This window comes from Syngnathoides biaculeatus, chromosome 10 (assembly GCF_019802595.1).
Source record: "Syngnathoides biaculeatus isolate LvHL_M chromosome 10, ASM1980259v1, whole genome shotgun sequence".
NCBI lineage: Eukaryota > Metazoa > Chordata > Actinopteri > Syngnathiformes > Syngnathidae > Syngnathoides > Syngnathoides biaculeatus.
This window is the reverse complement of record NC_084649.1, coordinates 25,618,001-25,640,824: the sequence shown is the minus strand read 5'-3', so window position 1 is coordinate 25,640,824 and position 22,824 is coordinate 25,618,001. Positions and strand designations below refer to the sequence as shown.

Here is a 22,824-nt window from a genome sequence, read left to right as displayed (position 1 = left end):
TAAACAGCTACATTTAAAAAATAGCACTCTATAATATTGTAAGTTGTTTAAAAAATGCATTTTTTCCCCTCCTTCAGTTTCATGTATAAATGTGAGCAACACCGATGCTATCTGTTAGCACATCATTGCGTCGTTTGTTAGCATAATGCTACGTGGACCTTTTGGTGTTTTAAACACAAAATATGAAATTGTTTTTGTTTCACATTCAGTTTGACAGTAATCTTCAATTGAGAGCAGCAGTGAACAGCTTGAAGCGTCTTTTTTTTGAAGTGTTATTTATGAATTCTCAAAATAAACAAGTGCAATCGTAAAGCATCTTTGAGTACCTTGAAAAGCACTATATAAGTGACGTGCATTATTATTATTATTATTATTATTATTAACATGATTGTACTACGGTGAGGTTATATTGACGGAAGAAAAAAGGCCAAAAAAAATATTTTTTTATTTATATATTTAATTCTTAATTTCTGGCTCTCATGTGGAATCAAATAACTGATTGACGCACAACAGAAGGGACTTCAGTCAATAATGAATAAAAAATATATGACGCTAACAAGTTGTGAGGGGGGGGTGAGAAGGAGCTATTTTTTCTCGATCTGTTTATTTTGAGTTGTTTTATTAATGTTGTAGCACACGTTATTTTTAATTGAGTATTAAGTGAGTAAGTAACTACTTGTATTTTCCAAATGATTTTTCCATCATGTTCTGGTAAAACTACCCACAGTTGTGTGTATTTTTACCAAAACAACCACAGGAGTAGTCACATGTTCGCTGTGGATGGAAAAAAAAAACAAAAAAAAAAACCATGGGATGGAGCATATTAAAACAGACCAAATAGTGAATAATGTGCAGTTTTATTGTTAATGGACTTCATTTTCAGCTCCCATTTTACACTTTAATGTGGAATAAAATGATTGATAGAGGCGCGAGAGAAGGGACTCGAGTTAATAATGAATAAAAAAATCTATGACGCTAATAAGTTGAAGGGGGGGGGGGGCGTGGGGTTAAAGAGAAGAAGCGAGTGTTCACGAGGACACGCCAAGGTGAGGTGTTTTAGCCTTTGCTTTAAATCTCTCGCTCCTCCTTGTATCTGAATAGCACCCTGCCATCTCATCTCAGCGCTGCTGGTCAAATCCCCTTAGCTAAATCAAATGGTGCAGGCAATTGGAGGTAAGGTCGGGCGCGGAGCGAAAAGGGAACAATGCCTGTGTGATATTCCATCTCGGGGCCCCCAGTGCGCCACACAGAAATGGGAAAGCCTTTTGTTATTTGACTCCCATTTGACTGTGATGTACAAGGCGGGAATGCAAACACGACAGGCGTAAAGACGGCGGGGGGGTGGGGGGAGAGACGCACGCTCGCAGCCCGTTTCCTGCCTTTACATCACAAGTTTAGCGGCCTGGACGCTCGCCATTGCCGTATTTGAACGGTTCGCCTCGCTCGCTATCTTTAGGGGGGGATGGATCGCATCACGCGGGCTTCTTTTGTCGTCGGGTAGATTAAGTCTTTCTGTTACGGTATATAAACATTATTTATATATATAATATAGTAATTTCTGGCCGACAGAGCGGACCTGATTATAAGCCTCACCCAGTAAATTTGTAAAGCGAATACAATTTGGTACATACAAAAGCCGCACTTGTGTATAACCCGCAAGTACCCAGATTGAAACACGAGATATTTACAAACAAAAGACGGTACACAGAAAGAGTTTTCAAAGTTTTAATACCTCATCTTAACATAGCAACAGCAGGATAGCATGAACAGGGCTGGTTTAAAAAAAAAAAAAAAAAAAAAAAAGCGTACTGGTAAAGAAAAACAGCCGTGGCAGCTACACAGTAGCAACACGGTAGCACAGCACTAACAGGGCCGGTTAAAACAAAAAACAGACCGGTAAAAATCACTGAAACACGGCAGTAACACAACAACAACACCCTAGCGCGGTGCTAACGCTAGCGCGGCGCTAACAGGGCCGGTTAAAAAAGCATACCGGGAAAAATCACTGAGACAAGGCAGGAACTTTGCAGCTGCACACTCGCACAGCACTGATGCTAGCGCGGCGCTAACAGGGCCAGTTAAAAAAAAACATACTGGTAAAAATCACTCCCACATGGCAGGAACACAGCAGCAACACACTAGAACAGCACTAACGCTAGCGCAGTGCTAACAGGGCCGTTTTTAAAAAAAAAAAAAACAGACCGGTAAAAGTCACTTCCTCAGCATGTATATTCCACCGGTCTCACTCTTACCTTTTCCGCTCGAGTGCCCCCTTGCGGCCGTTAGAAAAAAATGCACAAATTATCCGCATCACCGCATGAACCGCAGGGTTGGAAGCGTGTGAAAAAAGTCGCAGCTTATAGGTCAGAAATTACGCTAATATATATATATGTATATATATATAGAGATATATATATATATATATCTATATATATACAGCTTCAATGTGGGATGTTTGCTTCCGCTGAGAGGAAAATCATCTCAGTGGCCGAAAGTCGTTTGCGCTAAAAGCGGAGAGCGCGTTGACCGAAAAATTCCCCCTAACTCAATGTTCCCCCTCATCTACTCGCTCAGGCCACGCCGTTATGAATTAGCATACAGTACCTATGGCAACCGTCTTTCATAATGTTCGCACGGTCGTCTGTGACCGGCCACAAATGGCTGCCGCTCAATGCCGCCGTTGCTAATCACGAGTCTTTCTTTTAAAGGTAATTAAATTCCGATTCTTTGGATCAGTTCATCACACGGCGACGGCCATTTGTCAGTCTTTGGCTGAATCGAATCACTCACGATGATGTACGACACCGACGCCGACGACTGCTGTCCGGCTTTTTCAGTTGGCCGCCGCCCAACAAACAACTCGCCCAGCAAAGTTGAGTTGATAAATTGGGAGTTCCGCAAGGCTCCTGTTGTGAGCATGCGTTTTTACCCTCGAACTTAAGCTAGTATTTCGTATTTTTGAGCACATGTAGCAAATGCAATGTCACTGGCTGTTTGCCATGCTTGCAAAACAAGGACTTGAGGTTTTCTATAGAAACATAAACTTAATTAACTATCTGTCAGATCTATTGTGAGTACTTGCCCTTCCGGTAGATTGGGGGTACGTTGAGGTGTCAGCGTAAACTTTAGCTTCTACCTGAAATAGACATCATTTTCTAGATGATTGCTTTGATCATCTTGGGATCAAAGCCAAGTTTTTCCTGTTTTTCCTCATCTTTCCTACAGCAAAAAAGCTGACATTTAGAGTCAAACTAAAACAGTATTGTACTGAATGCCACATGGAGCTCAAATACGGGCAGTTTCACAATTAGAACAATTAACTCTACTATAGAGCTGGTGCACGTGACGTCACCATTTTCACGGCGCCATATTGCAGGTCAAACAGAGTTGCTCGACTTTGTGGGAGACATTGAACCGGAGGAAAATATTTACAATACCCTGAGACCTGTGGTGCTGTTGATTGTCACAACAGACAAGACAGATATTCAAACATTAGATATTCTATGGAATAGCAGCTGAAAAGACCAGAAAAGATCGATGGATTTCGGAAATTAAACGTGATGGACGGTGCCCAACCAAAATACACACGCGCCTGTATAGTGATCACTTCATTTCAGGTAGGATTTATTCTTCTCAATCTCAAATTATCAAAAAGTATTTATAATGAAAATGCCAAGTTGGGTCATTTGATAATGCCTATATATTAAAAAAAAAAAAAAAAAAAAACTGTCGTTGAGGTTTACGGAGGTTAAGTGTGGCCGCAATCGCGTCCGCGTACCTTCCGTGTAGACGACTCTTTTTTTGTTTTTTTCTAATCACAGTTAATGAATGAGAGTTTGTGTAAAACCAGGGGTAATTTATTGAAATATTGGTATTTGTATTGAATGCTAGTGGAAAAGATTGATGGATTCCGGCAAGGGTTAAAGTGTGGCCGAGCACGCTTCCACGTTCACGAGCCGTCAAACCGTCACTATGAGGGATTTATTCCTGATTGAGAACAGATCCAGCAACCAAGTATTTGTATGCGTCCAGACTTTTTTACGCCTTCACCCTTTTCCGTGTAAATCTCGATGACTGACTCACCAGATCCATGTGTTGATCCAGTTGTCCAAGACAAGCGGAAGCCAATTAACAGTCGTATTTCTTATTGGCGAAAACATCGACTTTGGCATTAAATATGAGTGCTCTATGGCGAGTTTATCTAACGTTTCCATGTGTCTTTGTTTATTTTCACCTTCTAAATGTCTGACGGTATCGGACAAGACTCTGGGCGTCGTGCTATAAGGCATGTTTTCATGTGGTCTCCAACCGACTTAGCATTGAACAATCCTTTGTTAGACCGGCAATATAGCGAGGTAAACAAAAGTCACGTGATTTTTATGGCGTAGGTGCACGACGTCTATAGCGGTTTTCACACTGGCCATGAATGGCTTTTTCTCAACTTGACCACAGCGCACACACGGCATCTGTAAAGCTGACATTTACAGTGAAGGCCAAAGAGAGTCTCCTTTCTTACTCTACCTGTGTTTGACTCGTAGGCCGACGACACACACACGGCATTCTTGCTTTTTTTTTTTTTTTTTGTTTCACGCCGATTAACTGCTTCATTAGTCTCGGGGCACGACTCTCTGCTGGAATGTAAAAACAGCGAACGCCGTGAGCTTTGCCAAGCGGGATGAATGATGGAGGTGGGGGGGGGAGTGCGATCCGACGTCAAACGTGCTTAATGAAGATGGCGACGACAAGAACGATTCTGCTGTTTTATTGTATTAAAATTCGCCGATCTGCTTGTTGTTTACGTCAAACACGATGGCTCCCGTTTAAGGGTGCCGTTTTTTTCTTTTTTTTTCGTGTGGGCCAGGAGGCCGTTGCTATGGTAATGGAAGCGCGCCGTCTATGATAGGCCATTCATGTTTGATTAATTGGTTTTTCAACGCTTCTCGACTTGAGAGGACCATAAAGAGCAAGCCCGTGGAAAATGGAAAATTAATGGGTTTCTATTTCCTACTCACCCTTTTTACTCTTTTATTCACTTATTTTTGTGAGGCTGTTTCACCGTGTTTGGGGGGGGGAAAGTGTTTTGAGTTATGCTTATCCGAAAATGCAAAAGGGATATTTTTTTTTTCATGGCAGCAAACACGGAAAACGATGAGTTTGAACCTCATCGCTTTGCTGTTATTTATTTATTTATTTATTTATTTATTTTTTCAAACTCAGGCTATCGGCTGGGGGCCCATTATGATTAGAGAGCCTTCATATCTAAACCTCCACTCGTGTTTATCAAGACCTCGTACGCGCCGCAGCCCTTTCGATTTGATCTTTTCCAGCTCTGGCGCTAATGTGTAATGTATTATTTAACTCATAAATGTTTAAAAAAAAAAAAAAAAACAGGGAACAAGTGCTGGCTCATCACTTTGTGAACGAATAAATTGCCAAACGTTTCCCCATTTATGGGCGCATTAAAAGCATCCTTCTCGCATTCTGTCTCGACGCATCTCGGGGAAAGGCTTTTGATGTGCTTATTATTCGGAGACTTTGAAAAGCGCTAAGAGCGCGACGTCTTCCGCGAGCCCCCTCGAACATTCGCCATTGTGCTTCGCTCTGTTGACCAGAGCATTAGGAAAAAAACGTACCTTTATGCAAGATGAGAGATGATTTATTGATTGATTCATTGTAGGCTCCTGCCGCAATATTTTTGCAGTATTTTTTTTCAAACTGCAATGAATAATCGAAAGTGAATTTAGTGACTATTTGAAGTGCTTTGATGCGGACTCTTTTGATTTCAGTGACCTCCCGACGTTCGATCACTTTGAACGGCGAGGCAAAGTCATAAATCAATCGGGGAACCGCCGAGACAAATGTTAGGAATGCATTTTAATCAGGATGTAGCGTAATTTCTCGAGCATAATGCGTCCCGAAGTATAATGCGCACCCCCACAGTTGACCTATAAAAATCAGGAAAACCCTTCTACCCATGTACAATGCGCACCACCCATTTGCCGCTACCCATATGATCACAAAATTCAGAATGATCTATATTTACATTTTGTCAGGTTTGTACTTGTATTGTATTTCAAAAAACTGTCCATACAACAATCATTAACAATAATGTGTACGTGCTGATGTTGCCGTAATATAATCCCGGGACAGGCTACAGGACACGCTTGTCCTGGTCCCTGTAATGTCAGAACAGAATCCTTCAACCAACTAAAATAAATGCTCAATGATGGCACAACATTTTATTAATACTGTTAACACATATTTCAGGCTTAAAAACATAGACTCTTTAACATTGTTTATTAAACAGCGCATCAAAGATTTGTGCATAAAACGTTTGTACGTAGTGCAGTTTATCCACTACATTACACGTCCTTGCCAAGCCTTCAAAAGAAGCATTATGACTCATCTCCGATCCGAAAAAGATCCATAGTAGCTTTATTTGGTGAACTCATGATTGATGACTTGAAATATTTTTTTCAAATCCCAAGAGTTTGGGTTGTGCAGCTCACCTCTCCCCCTCCATTCATGACGCTCGTATTACGTAGTTTGAGCTCACGTTGTTTCGATACCCACCTGAAGCCATTGAGGCGAGCTATCCTTGTTTCGGATTGCAGCTCAATTTCCGGGTTGCCGGCGTCATCGGCACGTTTCACACATTTCTTTTAACAGCGCCTACGCGACTAGCCGTTGCAGTCGACATTTTTTGTCTTAGTTTAACTTTGAACAAACTCACGGCAGTTGTTTCTGATATTTGGCGCAGTAGCAACAAGCATGCTACGCAAACAATCATAAAATGCAAGCTCGCCGAGGAGGTCATAGAGTTCAGGTTGGGGGCGCACATTACCGTAATATCTGTAAGTGTGCAACATAAGACATCGAATATCATATCGAAATGTATATGTATAAGTTTGGCTTTTTTTTTTTTTACCATGCTATGTATCTGTATACGACTTTACAATGTGATTGTATTTTTTATTTTTCATCCGTACCTAAATATAATGCGCTCTATTAAGTTTTTGAAAATATTCTGCGCATTATTTTCGAGAAATTACGATACTTGAAGTGCTTTGATGCGGACTGTTTTGATTTCAGCGACCTCTCAACATTTGTCATAAATTTGTCATAAATCAATCAAGCAACCACCCACACAGGATGTAATCATAACGACAATAATCGCAGGCGTAAAACCAAAGCCACATATGGAGTCGTCATTTTTGGCCGAGTATTACACCTCAGTCGGATACTATCTGGTGTAGGTGTCAACATTTGCACTTTTCCGCTCTTCAAAAACTGCATTACAGCTAATTACCGCGTTAATTACCTCATCGCCAGATTAGTGCTTTGTCCTTACGCGAAGGTCAATGAAAAAAAAAATGCTAACAGCACCCTCAGCTTCTGTTCGGCGGCACACGTACAGCAAGAGGCTTCTTCCCTCTTTCCACCCACATTTTTTTGCTCATATTCAATATCGAGCCCCTCTCAAATTGACAAATGCCATCTCCCCATCTCTTTGCATATTTGGCTGATTGGCATTTGCATATTCTTGGGCTGCAGAGAAGACGATACTGTAGTAAAGCTGGTTCTCTTCTCTCACCCCAGATGCACGAGATGGCTTTGCACCACCACCACCTCCACCAACAGCACCAACAACAACAACACCACCACCACCATCACCGCCACCACCACCACCAGCAGCAGCATCAGCACCGCCCAGACGACGTTCGTTACGACCCCGCCCGTAACCACGCCCTGATTAACCGCTCGCCTCCCGTACTGGCCAACCCCATGAGCGCCCTGTCCCAGCTGAACCCTCAGCTGGGCCGGAGCGCTCTTCCCCACGGTTCCCCCTCGCCTCCCGGGAGCAAATCGGCCACGCCCTCCCCCTCCAGCTCCAATCAGGAAGAGGAGACCGATCCTCATGCTAAGGTACTGACGTGGCAAAGCCAGAAGACATGTTTTCTTTTTCCAAACCATTTGGGATTCTGTCAAATGAATAAATTCGCCAAAGGATAAAATAAAAAAAAATAAAATAAAATAAATATCTTCAGAAATGTTATCACTGTTCTGGAAATAAAATAAAATAAAATAAAATAAAAACTGGGGAGGCCACATTAAAAAAAAAAAAAAGTCCCATTAAAAACTATTTGTGGATTCCACGTTTATCTTCACGTAAACTACTGTAATCCGAGGCTTTTATGTCAACATTTTATTCTTTTCACGTATTCAATCATCTGTTTAAATTTGGCGTATTCCTTTCCCACCAGGTGGCGCTACATTTACGCATTCAAAGCATGCAGCAAAAAAAAAAGAAAAAGAAAAAACTGCGAGGGTTTTCTTGCTACTAAAATGATAACCCGGTGTCACTATTGTTTGATGATGGTGTGTATGTAAAAAGAATGGGAAAAAAAGTGCGTGTGAGATTCAGATAAATATTTCTGTAAACGTGATTTTATTCCAAGCCGCACACTGGTGTAATGTCTGGTGTAATTTCTGCCTCACGTTCAGGAGATCCGAGTTTGAGTTTGCATGTTCTCCGATACCCCCCCCCCCCCCCCCCGCAACATGACAAATCTTATGTGAACGGTGTGTATAGGGATTGCCGACTAGTCCAGATTGTACGCCGCTTCTCTCACCAAAAAGGAAGCTGGGATAGGCTCCAGAGTAGAAAAATGGATAATACATCCATCCATCCATTATTTACCGGTTTTCCGAGTCAGGTCGCAGGGGAAGTAGCTTCAGCAGGGATACCCAGACTTCCCTTTCCCCAGCCACTTCTTCCAGCTCATCCGGAGGGATCCCGAGGCGTTCCCAAGTCAGCCGAGAGACTCGGTCTCTCCAGCGTGACCTGGGTCGTCCTCGGGGTCTCTTTCCGGTGGGACGTGCCCTCAACACCTCACCAGGGAGGCGTCCGGGAGGCATCCGGATCAGATGCCCCAGCCACTTCATCTGGCTCCTCTCAATGCGGAGGAGCAGCGGCCCGACACTGAGCCCCTCCCGGGTGACCGAGCTTCTCTAAGGGAGAGCCGGGACACCCTGCGGAGGAAACTCATTTCATCCACTTGTGTCCGGGATCTTGTTCTTTCGATCACGACCCGCAGCTCACGCCCATAGGTGAGGGGAGGAACGGAGATTGTTGAGAGCTTCGCCTTTCAACTTAGACTGGATGATACACAATGTTACAATACATTAACGGACCCAAAGGAAGTGCTTGAAATATCGACATATCGCATTAAAGCGTGACCTGGAAGGATTTTTTTTTATTTGATGGTTTTGCATTCATTTGGATTCCGATTTGTAAAGCTGTTGTCATAAATGGACTTTTGGCCAACACGGTGAGGGCATTTGCTTTGTTTTCATCGGAGAACACGCCGAGCCTCACGCACGCGGACGGCCAGATGCAAATGAGCGCTTGGGAACTCTTAACGCCGTTAGATGTCAGAAGAGCAGGCTATCCCGGAATATTTCCCCCTCTCTGCGTGTGCGAATAAAAATGATTAGCATCTCTCTCGCTCTGTCTATCGGTAAGTAATTCCATTTGCACTCCCCACTTCGCTTGCGAGACCACCATCAAAGCTGGAGCGAATCCAGCAGGTGATTTAAAATTCCTCATGCCCAGAAATGCCCATTTTTTTTTTTTTTATAACTTGGCAAAAAAAAAAAGATTTAATGGATTCGGCTATTGCATCATGCTGGTACAGCGGCATCTCTTCGGGGTTCTGCAGAACATCGTGAATCAAGAGGCTTCTGTTTTTTTTTTTTTAACAGCACTTTCAATCTTTTTTTTTGTTCCAGATGACGGGGGAGAAACGGCCATCGTCCGAGATGATGAAGCCCAAGCCCAAACCGCAGAAAAAGAAGAAGAAGAAGGACCCCAACGAGCCCACCAAGCCCGTGTCGGCGTACGCGCTCTTCTTCAGGGACACCCAGGCGGCCATCAAGGGCCAGAACCCCAACGCCACCTTCGGGGACGTGTCCAAGATTGTCGCGTCCATGTGGGACGGCCTGGGAGAGGAGCAGAAACAGGTATGGCGTCGCCAAAACGATGCGGCCCCGCTCGCTGCGTCACGTTCACAGTAAACGCAAAACGCAACACGTTTGCCGCCATTTGGGGAAAATGTGGCCTCCTAAGCCAGTCGGCATTCGCACACTTTGCTATCTATGATGAGTAGACACACGAAAATGTCACAAGAATCCACGTATGAAAAACGCAAAGTTTGCCGTTTATTTTACGGTCATTTTGGCTATTTCTGGGTCACCTCCAAATATGAAGTTGAAATTTTCCTAGATTGTTTGATCCATGACTACTAAACTTATGGATGATGCTAAATTGTGAAGACTTTTGGCTTTTGTCATTGGGCTTGCGCAGAACATGGCAGTTCGATTTAAAGACTATATTTTTACAATGCATGGAATTTCTCAAAAATCCATACCTGAAAAGAGTCAGAAAGTCTGTCTCTGAGGTGGCCATGTTAGAAGGAGGTCAGCCATTTCCGGTTATCCTTCCACGCCAATTTTGTTTTACAATTTCTAGTCCACTGCTGCTAGCCTTGCGTTTTTGTTCTTCTGCCCGAAATAAAAGAGAGCATGCCCTTGCTTTGGAGTCCTGCATTTGGGTCCGCCCCCAGGCCGCTGGCCCATGACAGAGAAAACGCCTGACAAAAAGTCAAAGTCCAATAATCCTGAAACAAGGTCCAAAGTGCGAGGTAAAGCTTGGAAAGCAGAGGCTCGAGGCAAGGTCCAAAAACATGAACCGAGGTCCGATGACTATGAGGCAAACTAAGAAACATGACCAGACATGGTCATACGAAAAAGGCACAGACCCGCTGTGACAAAAGGATTGCTCTACACAAACTTCCACACAGTACCAGAGAATCCCAGAATACACTGAAGCACGTGCAACGAACTGGCAAATTCGCCATTGAAAACACGCTGCGCCACCTACTATGGGACACGGAAGCTCTTTCCGAAGAAGAGAACATCTCCCAATCGAGTGAAGTGACCGAGGCAATATTACCCTATCGTTTTGAGCCATAGTTAGATGATAAGCGGATCACTTCTAACTAAAAACAGACTCCCGGACAGTATGTACGAACGAGGCAGCCCGGGCAAAGCCGTGCTTCGTCCTCGGCGCCGACGGGTACATCGACACATTGAGCACCCCTGACTTAAGTGCGTGGATCTTTTGTTACGTTTTGAGAGGATTACACCCAACCCCCCACACCAACTATTGTTTTTTTTAGTCGCTCTATACACCTAGTTGTCATTTGGAACCCATGACGCTCTCGTCCTTCAGCCCCTGAAGCGTGAAATTTGGTAGGCGCGTCTACCCACAAAAAAGCTATTTTGTTTTGTCGCTGATACTTTCGGGTGATTTTTGGCCATCTCCAGGGTCTTTCAAAACTAAATCTATTTTGTCCACCTGTTACCAAATTTGAACCATGTATTACGAGTAGAACCAAAAAAAAAAAAAAAAAGTCTCAAGAAAGAAAAGATAAGAAGTCAACACATTCGATTCTCTGCAAGATGAAGTCCTGGGAAGTGGATCTGATGTTTTATGACATTTGTTATTTGTAATTTGAGTAAAAGCTCTCGCAATGCTGACAAATTGTGGAGGGCGCGGGAAGTTGGGCGTCGTGCTTGGAAGCGGACGTTTTAGTGTCATTTGGCCGTTTCCCAATAAGTGGCGGCGATGTTTGATTGCCGGTCATAAAACAAAATTCGGCCCACGAAGCATCTCATCCTTGGGCACAATAAATTGGGCTGGCAGGTCCATCATGAGGGAAATCCACCAAAGTCTGAAGAATGAATGCGCGTCCAAAAAGAAGAAAGTTAACACATTCCGTAAACTCTCAGAGTTGAAATCCCGGCGGTCAGATGGTTTACTTGATGGCACACATTTGTTATTTGTAGCGCGAGTAAAAAGCCCTCCCATGGCTGACAAATGGCCTCAAGTCGATTGCGTGTTTTTGTTTTTTTGTGTGTGTGTGTGTTTCTGGAGGTGCCGGACTTCGGAGGCCGTCCGTCGCTTTTATTCGCAGTTAATTTTTGCCGCCTCCCCAGCGCCTCTTCGCCATGAATCTTCATTTGGGTGTCTGACACCCCCGAATGCGTATTCCTCATTTCCTGTCCTTTTATTTATACGTGTTGCCGGGTGATTTGATCACGCCGGGGGAATACGAGTTTAGCAATTGTGTCCGTGTCCTTGGTCTGGCCTGAAGGACATCTGCGGCTGAAATGTTATTGTTTGCCGTCGCTCTTAACCCGTCGCATGCCAGACGCTTCCAGAATCATTTTTCGACGTTACCGAGGAAAAGTCAGGAGAAAAAAAAGACAATCCTACCATTTCACGTCTCATTTTTCCTCGCATTTTGTTTGCACATTTGTCCGTTTAACTAAACAGGTCGCCTCGCGACTGATGCCGTCATTATGGAGCTCGTGCACGTGACGTCACCATTTTCACGGCGCCATATTGCCGGTTGAAAAGATCTGATCGACATTGAACCGGAGCAGAATGTTCACAATACCCGAGACATGTTGCGCTGTTGGTTGTCACACCGGACGAGACAGATAATCAAAGAGATCATTCAATGGAATAGCAGCTGAAAAGACCACAAAATATCGATGGATTTCGGAAATTCAACGAGATGGATGGTGCCCAACAAAAATACACACACGACTGTGTAGCGATCACTTCTTTTCAGGTAGGAATTATTCTTCTCAATCTCAAATTACCAAAAAGTATTTATATTCCAAAATTGGCTCATTTGAGAACAATGCGTATAAAAAAAAAAAAAAAAACACGTTTACGAAGGTTAAGTGTAGCCGCGGTCGCTTCCGTATACGTTACATGGAGATGTCTCCGCCCTCCCTTTTTTTCTGAATGAGTGTTTGTGTAAAACCAGGGGTCATTTATTTAAATATTGGTATTTGTATTGCATACGAGCTGCTTACGGCCATGCTACCCTGAGAACGCCCGATCTCGTCAGATCTCGGAAGCTACACGGGTTTGGTCCTGGTTAGTACTTGGACGGGAGACCGCCTGGGAATACCAGGTGCTGGAAGCTTCTCTCCCTGGCTAAATGCACAGGGGTTGCATCAGCAAGGGTATCCGGCGTAAAAACTGTGCCAAACAAAAATGCGTTCATCTAAGATGACACCCTGTGGCAACCCGTAGTGGGATAAGCCGAAAGGAAAGGAAGAAGTATTGAATACTAGCTGAAAAGATCGATGGATTCCGGCCAAGGTTAACATGTGGCCGAACACGCTTCCGCGTTCACAAGCTCTCAAAACTGTCACTATGTGGTATTTATTCCTGATTGGGAACAGATCCACCAACAAAGTATTCGTATGCGTCCAGACTTTTGTCCACTTTCAAACTCTTCTGTGTAAATCTCGACGACTTCCTCACCAGATCCACGTGTAGATCCAGTTGGCCAAGACAAGCGGCAGCGAATTAACAGTCCAATTTCTTATCGGCAAAAACATCGTGTCCTCTATGCCGAGTTTATCTAATTTTTCCCACATACCGTCGTGTATTTTCACCTTTGGACAAGACTCTGGGCGTCGCGCTACAAGACATATGTCTGTGTCGTCTCCAACCGACACAGCATTGAGCAATGCTTAGCTTGACCGGCAGTGTGGCGAGGTCAAGAAAAGTCACGTGATTTGATGGCGTAGGTGCACGAGCTCTATTGCGAGAAAACGCTCTAGCCAATCGTTCCGCCGATTGCTCGCTTTCATAGGGCTGACTAATGGGTCCAATCGTTTGAATGAATCAATCGCAGAAGAGCCATCAATATGGCAAACGATGTCGGCGTAAGTCATAGAAATGAATCTTGCAGCTGCCATTTGGCAGAAAAGGGGCACTGAGGCACAATCTGGAGTCCACCAACGCTTTGCTGTCGATACGTGGGTGGGTTGGTAGGTATAAGTTCCCATTTTGATATGTTTGAATAAAAGGATCAAATATGTAATCTGTAATAATGACTAAATAGTGATGAAAGGAATAATTGAGAACTGAATCAAGACTAGTTGTGCTTTGTGTGTCTGTGTGGTGCGTTCAAGGACACTGTCAAGCTGCTTTGTGTTTCCAATTAGCTGCTGCGTGGCTGTTATTGCCGTTCAACCACCGCCAAAAAGTTTCTTTCTTGTGGCCTTTCTCGACTTGCGATTGTGTAGTCGACAGCGCCGTCCTTGAGATTCCTTTTAATCATGTTTATGTTTATACTTGGCTTTTTATTATTATTAAAACGCCATATTTTCTTTCTTTTAAAGCCCAGAGGCTTTTGCAGTGCGAGATCAATGCTTTTTTTTTTTTTTTTTTTTTTCGGTCCTCAAGGTGACGTCACGTTCAAGTTGCCCCAGAAACTCGAAAGCACTTTGTTTTTGTTTTGGGTTAAGATGAAAGTACCGTTTGCATTTATTATTATTTTTTATATATTTTCAGAACAGGATGTAATGGTGCTAGTGAAGTATTGGAAGTTAACAGACACACATTAAGCAGCTATTAAACATCTCCCGTTTGGGTCTGTTTTCTGTCAGCAGTTCCTCTAATTTTGTCCGCCATTTATTTTTTAATCATCATTTTAGAGGCCTAGACAGATCTGAAAAATCACCAATTTTAGCGAGCCTGTTTTGGTTGCAAATTTCTGTATTTTAGGGGCCCACAAAACTCATCACCTGGAAAGTTTTATTAAAACGAAAAAAATGATCCCCCAATATTACTACTCACCGACTGACACAAAACTTGGCAGACTTGTGTGTCATTAAATAACACACAAAACACGATCAAGGAGCCATGCCAGACATTGAACGGGAGGTCGGCCATTTTGGTTTTAACTGGCCATTTTTAGCAAATTCCAGGATTTTTTTTTGGGGGGGGGGCTTATCTTGGCGTCAAAGTTTGACGATCATTTCGAGGATTGTCGAAAACTACAAAATAAAAACAATGAGCACCAGTTTCACAAATTGCATTTAAATTTCCATCCATCCATCCATTTTCTTTGCCGCTTATCCTCACGAGGGTCGCGGGGAGTGCCGGAGCTTATCCCAGCTGTCAACGGGCAGGAGGCGGGGGTACGCCCTGAACTGGTTGCCAGCCAATCACAAAATTTGGCAGACTTGACACACAAAACATGATCAAGTTGCCGTGGCAGACATTGAACGGGTGATCGGCCATTTTGGTTTTAAGTGGCCATTTTCAGCAAGTTCCAGGATTTTTTTTTTTGGCCCCTTCCTACCCTGTCTAATACGGGCTTAGCTTAGGGTCAAAGTTTGATGATCACTTCGAGGATTGTCGGAAAATACAAAATTAAAACAATAAGCCCCCGACACCATCCATCCATTTTCTTTGCTGCTTATCCTTACGAGGGTCGAGGTGAGCACTGGAGCCTATCGCAGGTGTCAACGGGCAGGAGGCGGGGTACACCCTGCCAGCCAATCGTAGGGCACTCACGCACAATCACAACTAGGGGCAATTTAGAGTGTCCAATTCATTCATGTTGCATGTTTTTGGGATGCGGGATGAAACCGGAGTACCCGGAGAAATCCCACGCATGCACGGGGAGAACATGCAATCTCCACACAGGCGGGGCCGGGATCGAACCCGGGTCCTCTGAACTGTGAAGCCGACGCTTTATCAGCTGATCCACCGTTCCACCGTGAATTGAAATTTCTAGCTAGCTAAACAGGATGAGGGGGGGGGGGGGGAACCTATGCCCAAAATTGAACAGGAGTCATCAATGTATTTTGCCTCTGTCAAATAATACGCGAAGATCATTTTGATGACTCGCCGAGAAAAAGCAGGCGCGAGGGTGTCATCGCCGCGGCGTTAATCATCAGTTCAGGTTGTTTGTTCTCGTCCTCGTCACACAGCTGGCTGACGGCACGGTGCGCCGTTATTGTCTCCCGTAATTAAGTGCTTGTCAAACAAGTGCATTTCATTAAGCGACAATTAAGGGGCTAATTCGAGCGCCGCGACCTCCGCGTCGGGGCGGCCGAGGCGGCGGCGGCGTGCGCTCGCCTCTCACGGCTTTTAATTCGCGGTGACCTGCAGCTTACCCGCGTCGGCTAATGGGGCCGCTCTTTTTGTGGTAATTAGACATCCTTAGGCGATGGTAATTTATTTAAAAAGTCAGCGTCGCTGTGCAAATCGTTAGCGGTGTTGAAATTAATTTGAAATGAAAGCTGCCGGGAGTCGTCGGAGACGTTTGTTTTACAGTAAGTGGCTGTAGCAACTGTTTTTTTTTTTTTGCCCCCCCCCACTCCTACGCTGCACCTACAGGTGTGAAGCGTCATTTACCTTTCAGCCATCCTGGTAAATACAAATGGACGTATTGTGCCTTTAAATGAACTTTATTGTTATTATTGCAGTTTTTTTTCCTTTTTTTTTTTTTGTACAATAACTGTACAGTGACATTTGCACTGATCAATAGGACAACATGAGAGATGCCCTGGCTGCTACGCCGATGTTACATAAACCACTACAGAAGAAGATCATACGTTGCCATGCCGACAACATTGAAGCTATTATGCGTGCTTTTATGTCCCAGAACCAACAACCGCCGGGATTCGGTACTGGCTTTTATCATGGCCGCGCCAAAGTCTTTCAATATTGATAAATAAATAAAAAAATGATTTAAAAAAAAATATATATATATATAATATGAAATTAATGCATGTATATATAAGTCTGTTTTTTATTGTATAACCTGTTAGTTTTTTTTTAATTATTTCTTAAATATAAATTTATTTATAGAGATTTAAAATTATATTTATGCATATATTATATGTAAAATTGGAATAAAAATGTTTCTTAAAACAGTAGAAGAAAAAACAAAAAAATAACAGTAATAATTAGCATGTGAATCTAAATGCAAATTATAAATAAATATTTCCATTGTTTTAATCAGTTTGTCATTTTGTGGCGTACAAGTCGGAGATAACGCCCCGCCCCACCCCCCCCCCCCCCCCAAAAAAAGAAAAACACTTTCAGTGTATATGGCATGGAAGATAAAAGTCATATCGTATAAGAGACAAGAGTGAGAAGATAAACATGAGCTGTTCGGGCCGGAGATTGTGTCCATCTCGTTTGCCAGAGTGTGCCTCCCCGTGTTTGTTTCCGTGGTAGTTGCGGCTGACGGCCTCCACGACATGTGCAGTCGCGGCGCATGAATGCTTAATGGTCATCTTAGACGGCTTCTTGCAAGGAAAACGCACCCCCGCGCGCACACACGCGCAGCACAGCGCTATGGAGGAAGTCCATTTCGTGGAACCCCACTGAAAAAAAGGGATGTTGGTGCAAATCTGCTCCCAGCTGTTTTTTTTTTTGGTAACATTGTAGAAGTAGCTCAGTATACATCAAGCAGCTAGCTTAAAGCTCAAGTGTCATGCCTATAAACATTCTAAAATAGATATTCTCATGAAAAATACATATAACGTTGTTCACTTCGATGTCCATACGGAAAACTAAATGTGAGCGGAGAGCGCGTCATCCATGCGCAAAGTTGCGGAAGTCTCATTCGACTTCGGTCACCAGATTGCCTGCGTCGTCTGTTCATTACATCACACCACGACATCCGCCGTTGAAAACACGTAGTGGCAACTTGCTATGTGACACGGAAGCTCTTTTCAAAGAACATCTCACAGTCGAGTTAAGTGACCGGGCTAATATTGCCCTTTCGTTTCGAGACATATTTAGATGATATGCGGATCACTTCTAACTAACAACAGACACCCAGACAGTATGTACGAGCCAGCCCGGCCGAAGCCGTGCCTCGTCCTCGGCGCCGACGGGTACATCGACACATTTAGGAACCCTGACTTACGTGCGCCGATCTTTTGTTACATTCTGAGAGGATTACGTCCGTTCCCCCCCACCCCAAACTATTGGAATTTTTAGTAGCTGTATACACACCTACCTGTCAAGCTCTCGTCCTTTGCACTCGTGCAATCCATTTTTAACGACGAACCGGGTCTTTTTGAAAAGTATGAAGAATCAACCCATCCTGCCGAGCGTTCGAACAATATCCAGCAATAGAAGGAGCCGGCATTTTGGCTAACATGAAGGAACAACAAGCTACCTTCCAGCAGGTAAAACTAGTAGAAACATACTGTCGGTTACTATCGTCACTTCCTGCTTCTTCTCGAAAACAAATCCCTCGAGAGGATTTTCATGGCGGGAGTGACAAAAAGCCATATACGTCAAAATCAAGTGTGAAAAAATGGATGGGTCCATTCCGCCTTCCTTTTTTTCATTAATAACATACTAAAAATCATGCATTTCATGACAGTGGACCTTTAAGAACCACATTCAGACATGCAGGAGGTGTGGAACTGAGAAGTTGGAAAGTTTGGCACTGATATTCAGTCATTTAGGCTTTTTTTTTAGCTTTTGCAGAGGTAACCGAGTCAGTTAGTTGAAGCATTGGAGAGTGCTTTAGCTCTCTAAGCTAGCTAGCTAGTCTCTACCCAGTCAATTAGATACAGTATTTTGTTCATGTGTACTTATTGAGAAAGTTGGTTAGTAATATTGTGTTTAGCAAGCTGGTTAGTCGTTTACTTGGTTAAGACAACAGTCCATTAGGTCGCCACTTGTTTGGTCGGTTAGCAAGTAGTAAGTGAGCAGATCAGTTGGTAGCTCATCACTCAGTTAGTGAGTTAGTCAGTTGGTTAAATAATGTATTATTTTGTTTACGTGTCACGATATTAGCAAATCTGTTAGCGAGTCTGTGAGTGGTCAAATTGGGTCAGTCGGTTACTTAGCGAGGTTGCTAAACCTTGGCCAAGTGGTCAGACAGTTCGTGAGCTAGTCAGGTACAGTTGTAGGCCAATCAGAGAAGCGTTAGCTAGTTAGTCTGTTAGCAGAATTACTCAGCAAAACGTTGCGCATTTATGAAGCATAACGTCCAAAACCTGAATAAGGGGGCCTGGCCTCATCTGTCGTTGTTGTCTTTGTTTGTTCCTGCAGAACTACAAGAGGAAAACAGAAGCGGCTAAAAAGGAGTACCTGAAAGCCTTGGCTGCCTACAGAGCCAGTCTGGTTTCCAAGGTAACCGTCACTGCACATGCGTTTGTGTGAGCGTGCGAGTGTGTGTGCGTGCACTTGTGTAGGTCATGTTTTTGAGATACATGGGTCACCAGTGATATAAAAGATGATAAATTAGATAAAGATGGAAAAAAAAACGAATCACATCTTTAGGTCTCCAGGTTTCCACTGAGGAATGTGAAAAGAATCAAAATATAGTAAAATAATCAACAAAAACATACAAACATTATTTATTTATTATTTATTTTGTAAACATGTTAACATGTGTCAAATCATAAATAAATACATAAAAAATATTTAAGATCAATACAAATAAAAACATTAAAATCAATATTTCCCCCATTTTATAGTGTTTTTTATGTATAAGCAAATGAATAACTAAAATAATGATAAAATAAAATAATGGAAAACAAAAAAAATTTGCAAGATTATTTATTATTTGTGTATGTCTTTAAACACTGTATTAATGGATACATAAATAATACTAATTAAATAAAAGAACAACATGTAAAAAAAATATAAACAAATACAAACGATCGCAACAAACATTTGTATTACCGTACTGTTACATTATTAATTTTGTTATTTTTGTCTTTAAATGCAAGCAAATAGAAAATATAAGAAAACAATGGAAAATATATAAATAAATGAAATTCTAAAACAAATATTTTTAAAATTATAAACTTGTGCAACTATGTAATTGATTATCAATTTTATTAATTTGCTATCCTGCCATGTAATAAAATAAATATAATCAACACAAATAATAAAAATATTTAAATGTGCAAATTGACTTATTTGATTTATTTTTTAGGTCTTTTTTTTAACATATTCTAAATGAGCATTTTTAGTCTCATTTTATTCTTTATTTTTTATTAGCATCTTTATCATCCTTAAAATAGCACACGCGGTGCACGATAACGCTTTTTGTTTGTTTTTCTGAATGTTTTTCTCTCCGTTTACACGCGCGGCTTCCTCACGTAACATCTTCAAACCTTCACTTCCGCAACGCATTCGTTCCTCCGCGTTCCGCTTTCATTGTTCTCTTTCCAAGCGCGACTCGGAATGACATTTCCATACTAAGCCCCGCCCGTCCGCGCCTGGTTTCTTTTCCCCGAAACAAGCACCTTGATTGAGGCATGAATAGTTCATTCATCAGCCTCTTGACGGCGGGCGCGCTTTCGACTCAAAAGCCGCTTGTCTATGGCTCAATTAGGCCCTGATTGACGCCATACATTGAAGACATCGCCCGTCGAAAAAAGAAAAAAATTCAAGCAAAAATAAAAACTTTGTCAGCCAATCAGAGCGCGGGATGATTTGAAATGAGTCTTTTGACTGTGGAGGCAATTGGGTTGCACATCCTCACGGTGCACCTGTTGCCTTTTTTTTTGTTTTGTTTCGTCAACAAATGTCGCTAACTACTATGGTTGGGACCGATGAACCAACGCGACCGGATATCCGTTTGGAAAGGCGAGAGATACAACTGTGTCGGTACCAGACTGCTTAACTTGGGCAAAATCTGCTCGTCCTCCTTGGATTCATCGATTTTTTTTTTTTTTTTTTAGATCGTGAGGCTAGGAATGGGCTAGGTTTTACTGTTTTCATCTTTCAAAACAAGCACAAAAGTTCTCCTGTTCTGGTTCAGTATGTAAAGTTATAAGTTCACAACCAAAAATCAGGAGTGGTGGGCCGGAGCAACAGTTTAATGACATTTCCACGTAGCGTCACTAATTCAACATTGAAAAGCTTTCAGTCAAGTTTTTTTTTTTTTTTTTCATGGTCGCAGCGATCGCCAAGTAGCGTTCACGCACGCTATTCCGTTTGCTTCTTTCTGTTAACATCTCGGCAATTACCTGGGCAGATAAATGCTTTTTCTCGAGACCTCACAGTCCACTTATACATTTCGGTGTTGGTATCGTGCGACCTCAAAATCTCGCGACCATCTAAGGCGTCCAACACTGCCAGGTAATACCGAAGCTAACGCGGCAATCGCCAGTTGAGCTCAGCTCAGCTCGTCGTCCCAAAAGTCCCGTCAGCACTCAGTAACCAGTGTTGCGGAAGTGTATTGCTGCTACACCCAAAAAAAAAAAAAAAAAAAAAGGTCACTACCATGTTATAACGTGTTTCACGTTATAATGTGGATATGTCATGTTATAACATCTGCTTCACATTATAATGTGGTTAATTACACATGATAACATGAATCTTTCCATGTTATAACATAATTCATTTCACATTATAACTTAAAACGTTTCATGTTATAACGTGAAATGAACCACGTCATAACGTGTAATTTATCACATTATAACATGAAACATATCACGGTAAAACCTAATGAGTTAGCTGGAAAAGTTGGCGTCAACTTGTTGGTCTCTCACGTCCTTCCAAGGTGCCATACAGGAAGACACAGCGAGAAGTGGACTCTCGTTGAATGTTGCCCAAAGCATGGATTTGGTGAGCTTTTTACGGAGTCGTGTACCCGAAGATTGCCTCTTATCCATTGAGCAAGAACATGTAGTAATGTAGGACCGGAAGTAATTGACTTTTGGGGGGTGGGGTGAAGACGGGTGAAATTTATTTATTGTTTTCTACGATATAACATGAAGCAAATCAACGTTATAACATGAAATGATTCACGTTATAACAGGGGTCACCAACGCGGTGCCCGCGGGCGAATGGTAGCCCACGAGGACCATATAAGGCGCCCGCGAGGTATGTTCTAAAAATACCATAGACCACAAATTGTTACTATTATTTGTGCTTTAAATTCTGAATCTGACTTGCTTACGTGAATTAAAATTTTAAAATACCTGTAATGTCATCTACTACAATAAATTAAAACAAAAATATTTTACGTACGTGTAATGAACAGAGTCTGAGATTTGCCACAAGCAGGTCACGTAGCCCTTCATACGATCGGTGCTCACAAAGTAGCCCTCAGCCTCAAAAAGGTTGCTGAGTCCTGCATTATAGTGTGCAATTAACCACATTATAATCTGAAACATATTTTGTTATAACTTGAAACATCCACATTATAACTTGAAAGATATCATGTTAAAACGTTATAACAACCTTTTATTTTTTTTTGGTGTGGCAGCAATATGCTCCCGTACATTTCACATTATAACTTTATAACATGACTGTTAAATGAAAAAAAAAAATAATAAAATACACTCTTGCACTAGTAAGTGTCATTTCATAGAATTGGATGAAGTGATGGGTCTTTCTGATGAACATCTACATTCGGTGCATCATATCGAATCGAATCGAATGGAATCGAATCGAATCGGGTTGCTCCCATACCCAACTGAAGCGCCCGAAAGATTTTGGAATCAAATTGCGACCCGTGTGTGTGTGAGTGTGTGTGTGTGTGTGTGTGTGTGTGTGTTGTGTGTGTGTGTGTGTAGATACGCATCCAATCGGCCTCATGCCAGCGATTCCCTCCGTGAGCGAACCTGGACTCATTTTCCTCTGATAAATATGAAATCGATCCTCCTTTAAGTAAAAAAAAAAAAAAAATCCTTTGGCCATCTTTCTTAAGGCACTATTTCATTTTCCACTTGGCCCTGCTATCACCTCTCCATCCGTCCATTCATCCCTTCATCCCTTTGCATTGATTATTCCGGGGAAAGGCAGTGGCGGGGGGGGCTCCATCACTCCACCCCCGCTTGACACTTAATGAGAAGGAGGGCTTGTTTGTCATACACACGTGGACACAAGAAACGCTTTGAAAGGATAAAGAAGCTTTCGCACGTGGTCACATTTGCTACGTCTTTTTG

At 42.6% G+C, this 22,824-nt stretch overlaps 1 protein-coding gene and 1 pseudogene across 7 annotated transcripts in view; both read left to right on the top strand.

Moving 5' to 3' along the window:
* Positions 1 to 22,824, top strand: part of tox2 (TOX high mobility group box family member 2) — a 122,065-nt gene that overhangs the window by 93,190 nt on the left and 6,051 nt on the right. For 6 of the 7 annotated variants that reach the window (XM_061833362.1, XM_061833360.1, XM_061833364.1 and 3 more), the window contains 3 exons: positions 7,600 to 7,926; positions 9,793 to 10,023; positions 18,968 to 19,048. In XM_061833362.1, the coding sequence (XP_061689346.1) occupies positions 7,600 to 7,926; positions 9,793 to 10,023; positions 18,968 to 19,048 (639 nt within the window). The remainder of the gene's footprint in view (positions 1 to 7,599; positions 7,927 to 9,792; positions 10,024 to 18,967; positions 19,049 to 22,824) is intronic. The other variant, XM_061833366.1, reaches the window with a different exon arrangement.
* LOC133508172 (5S ribosomal RNA) lies at positions 12,946 to 13,064 on the top strand (annotated as a pseudogene).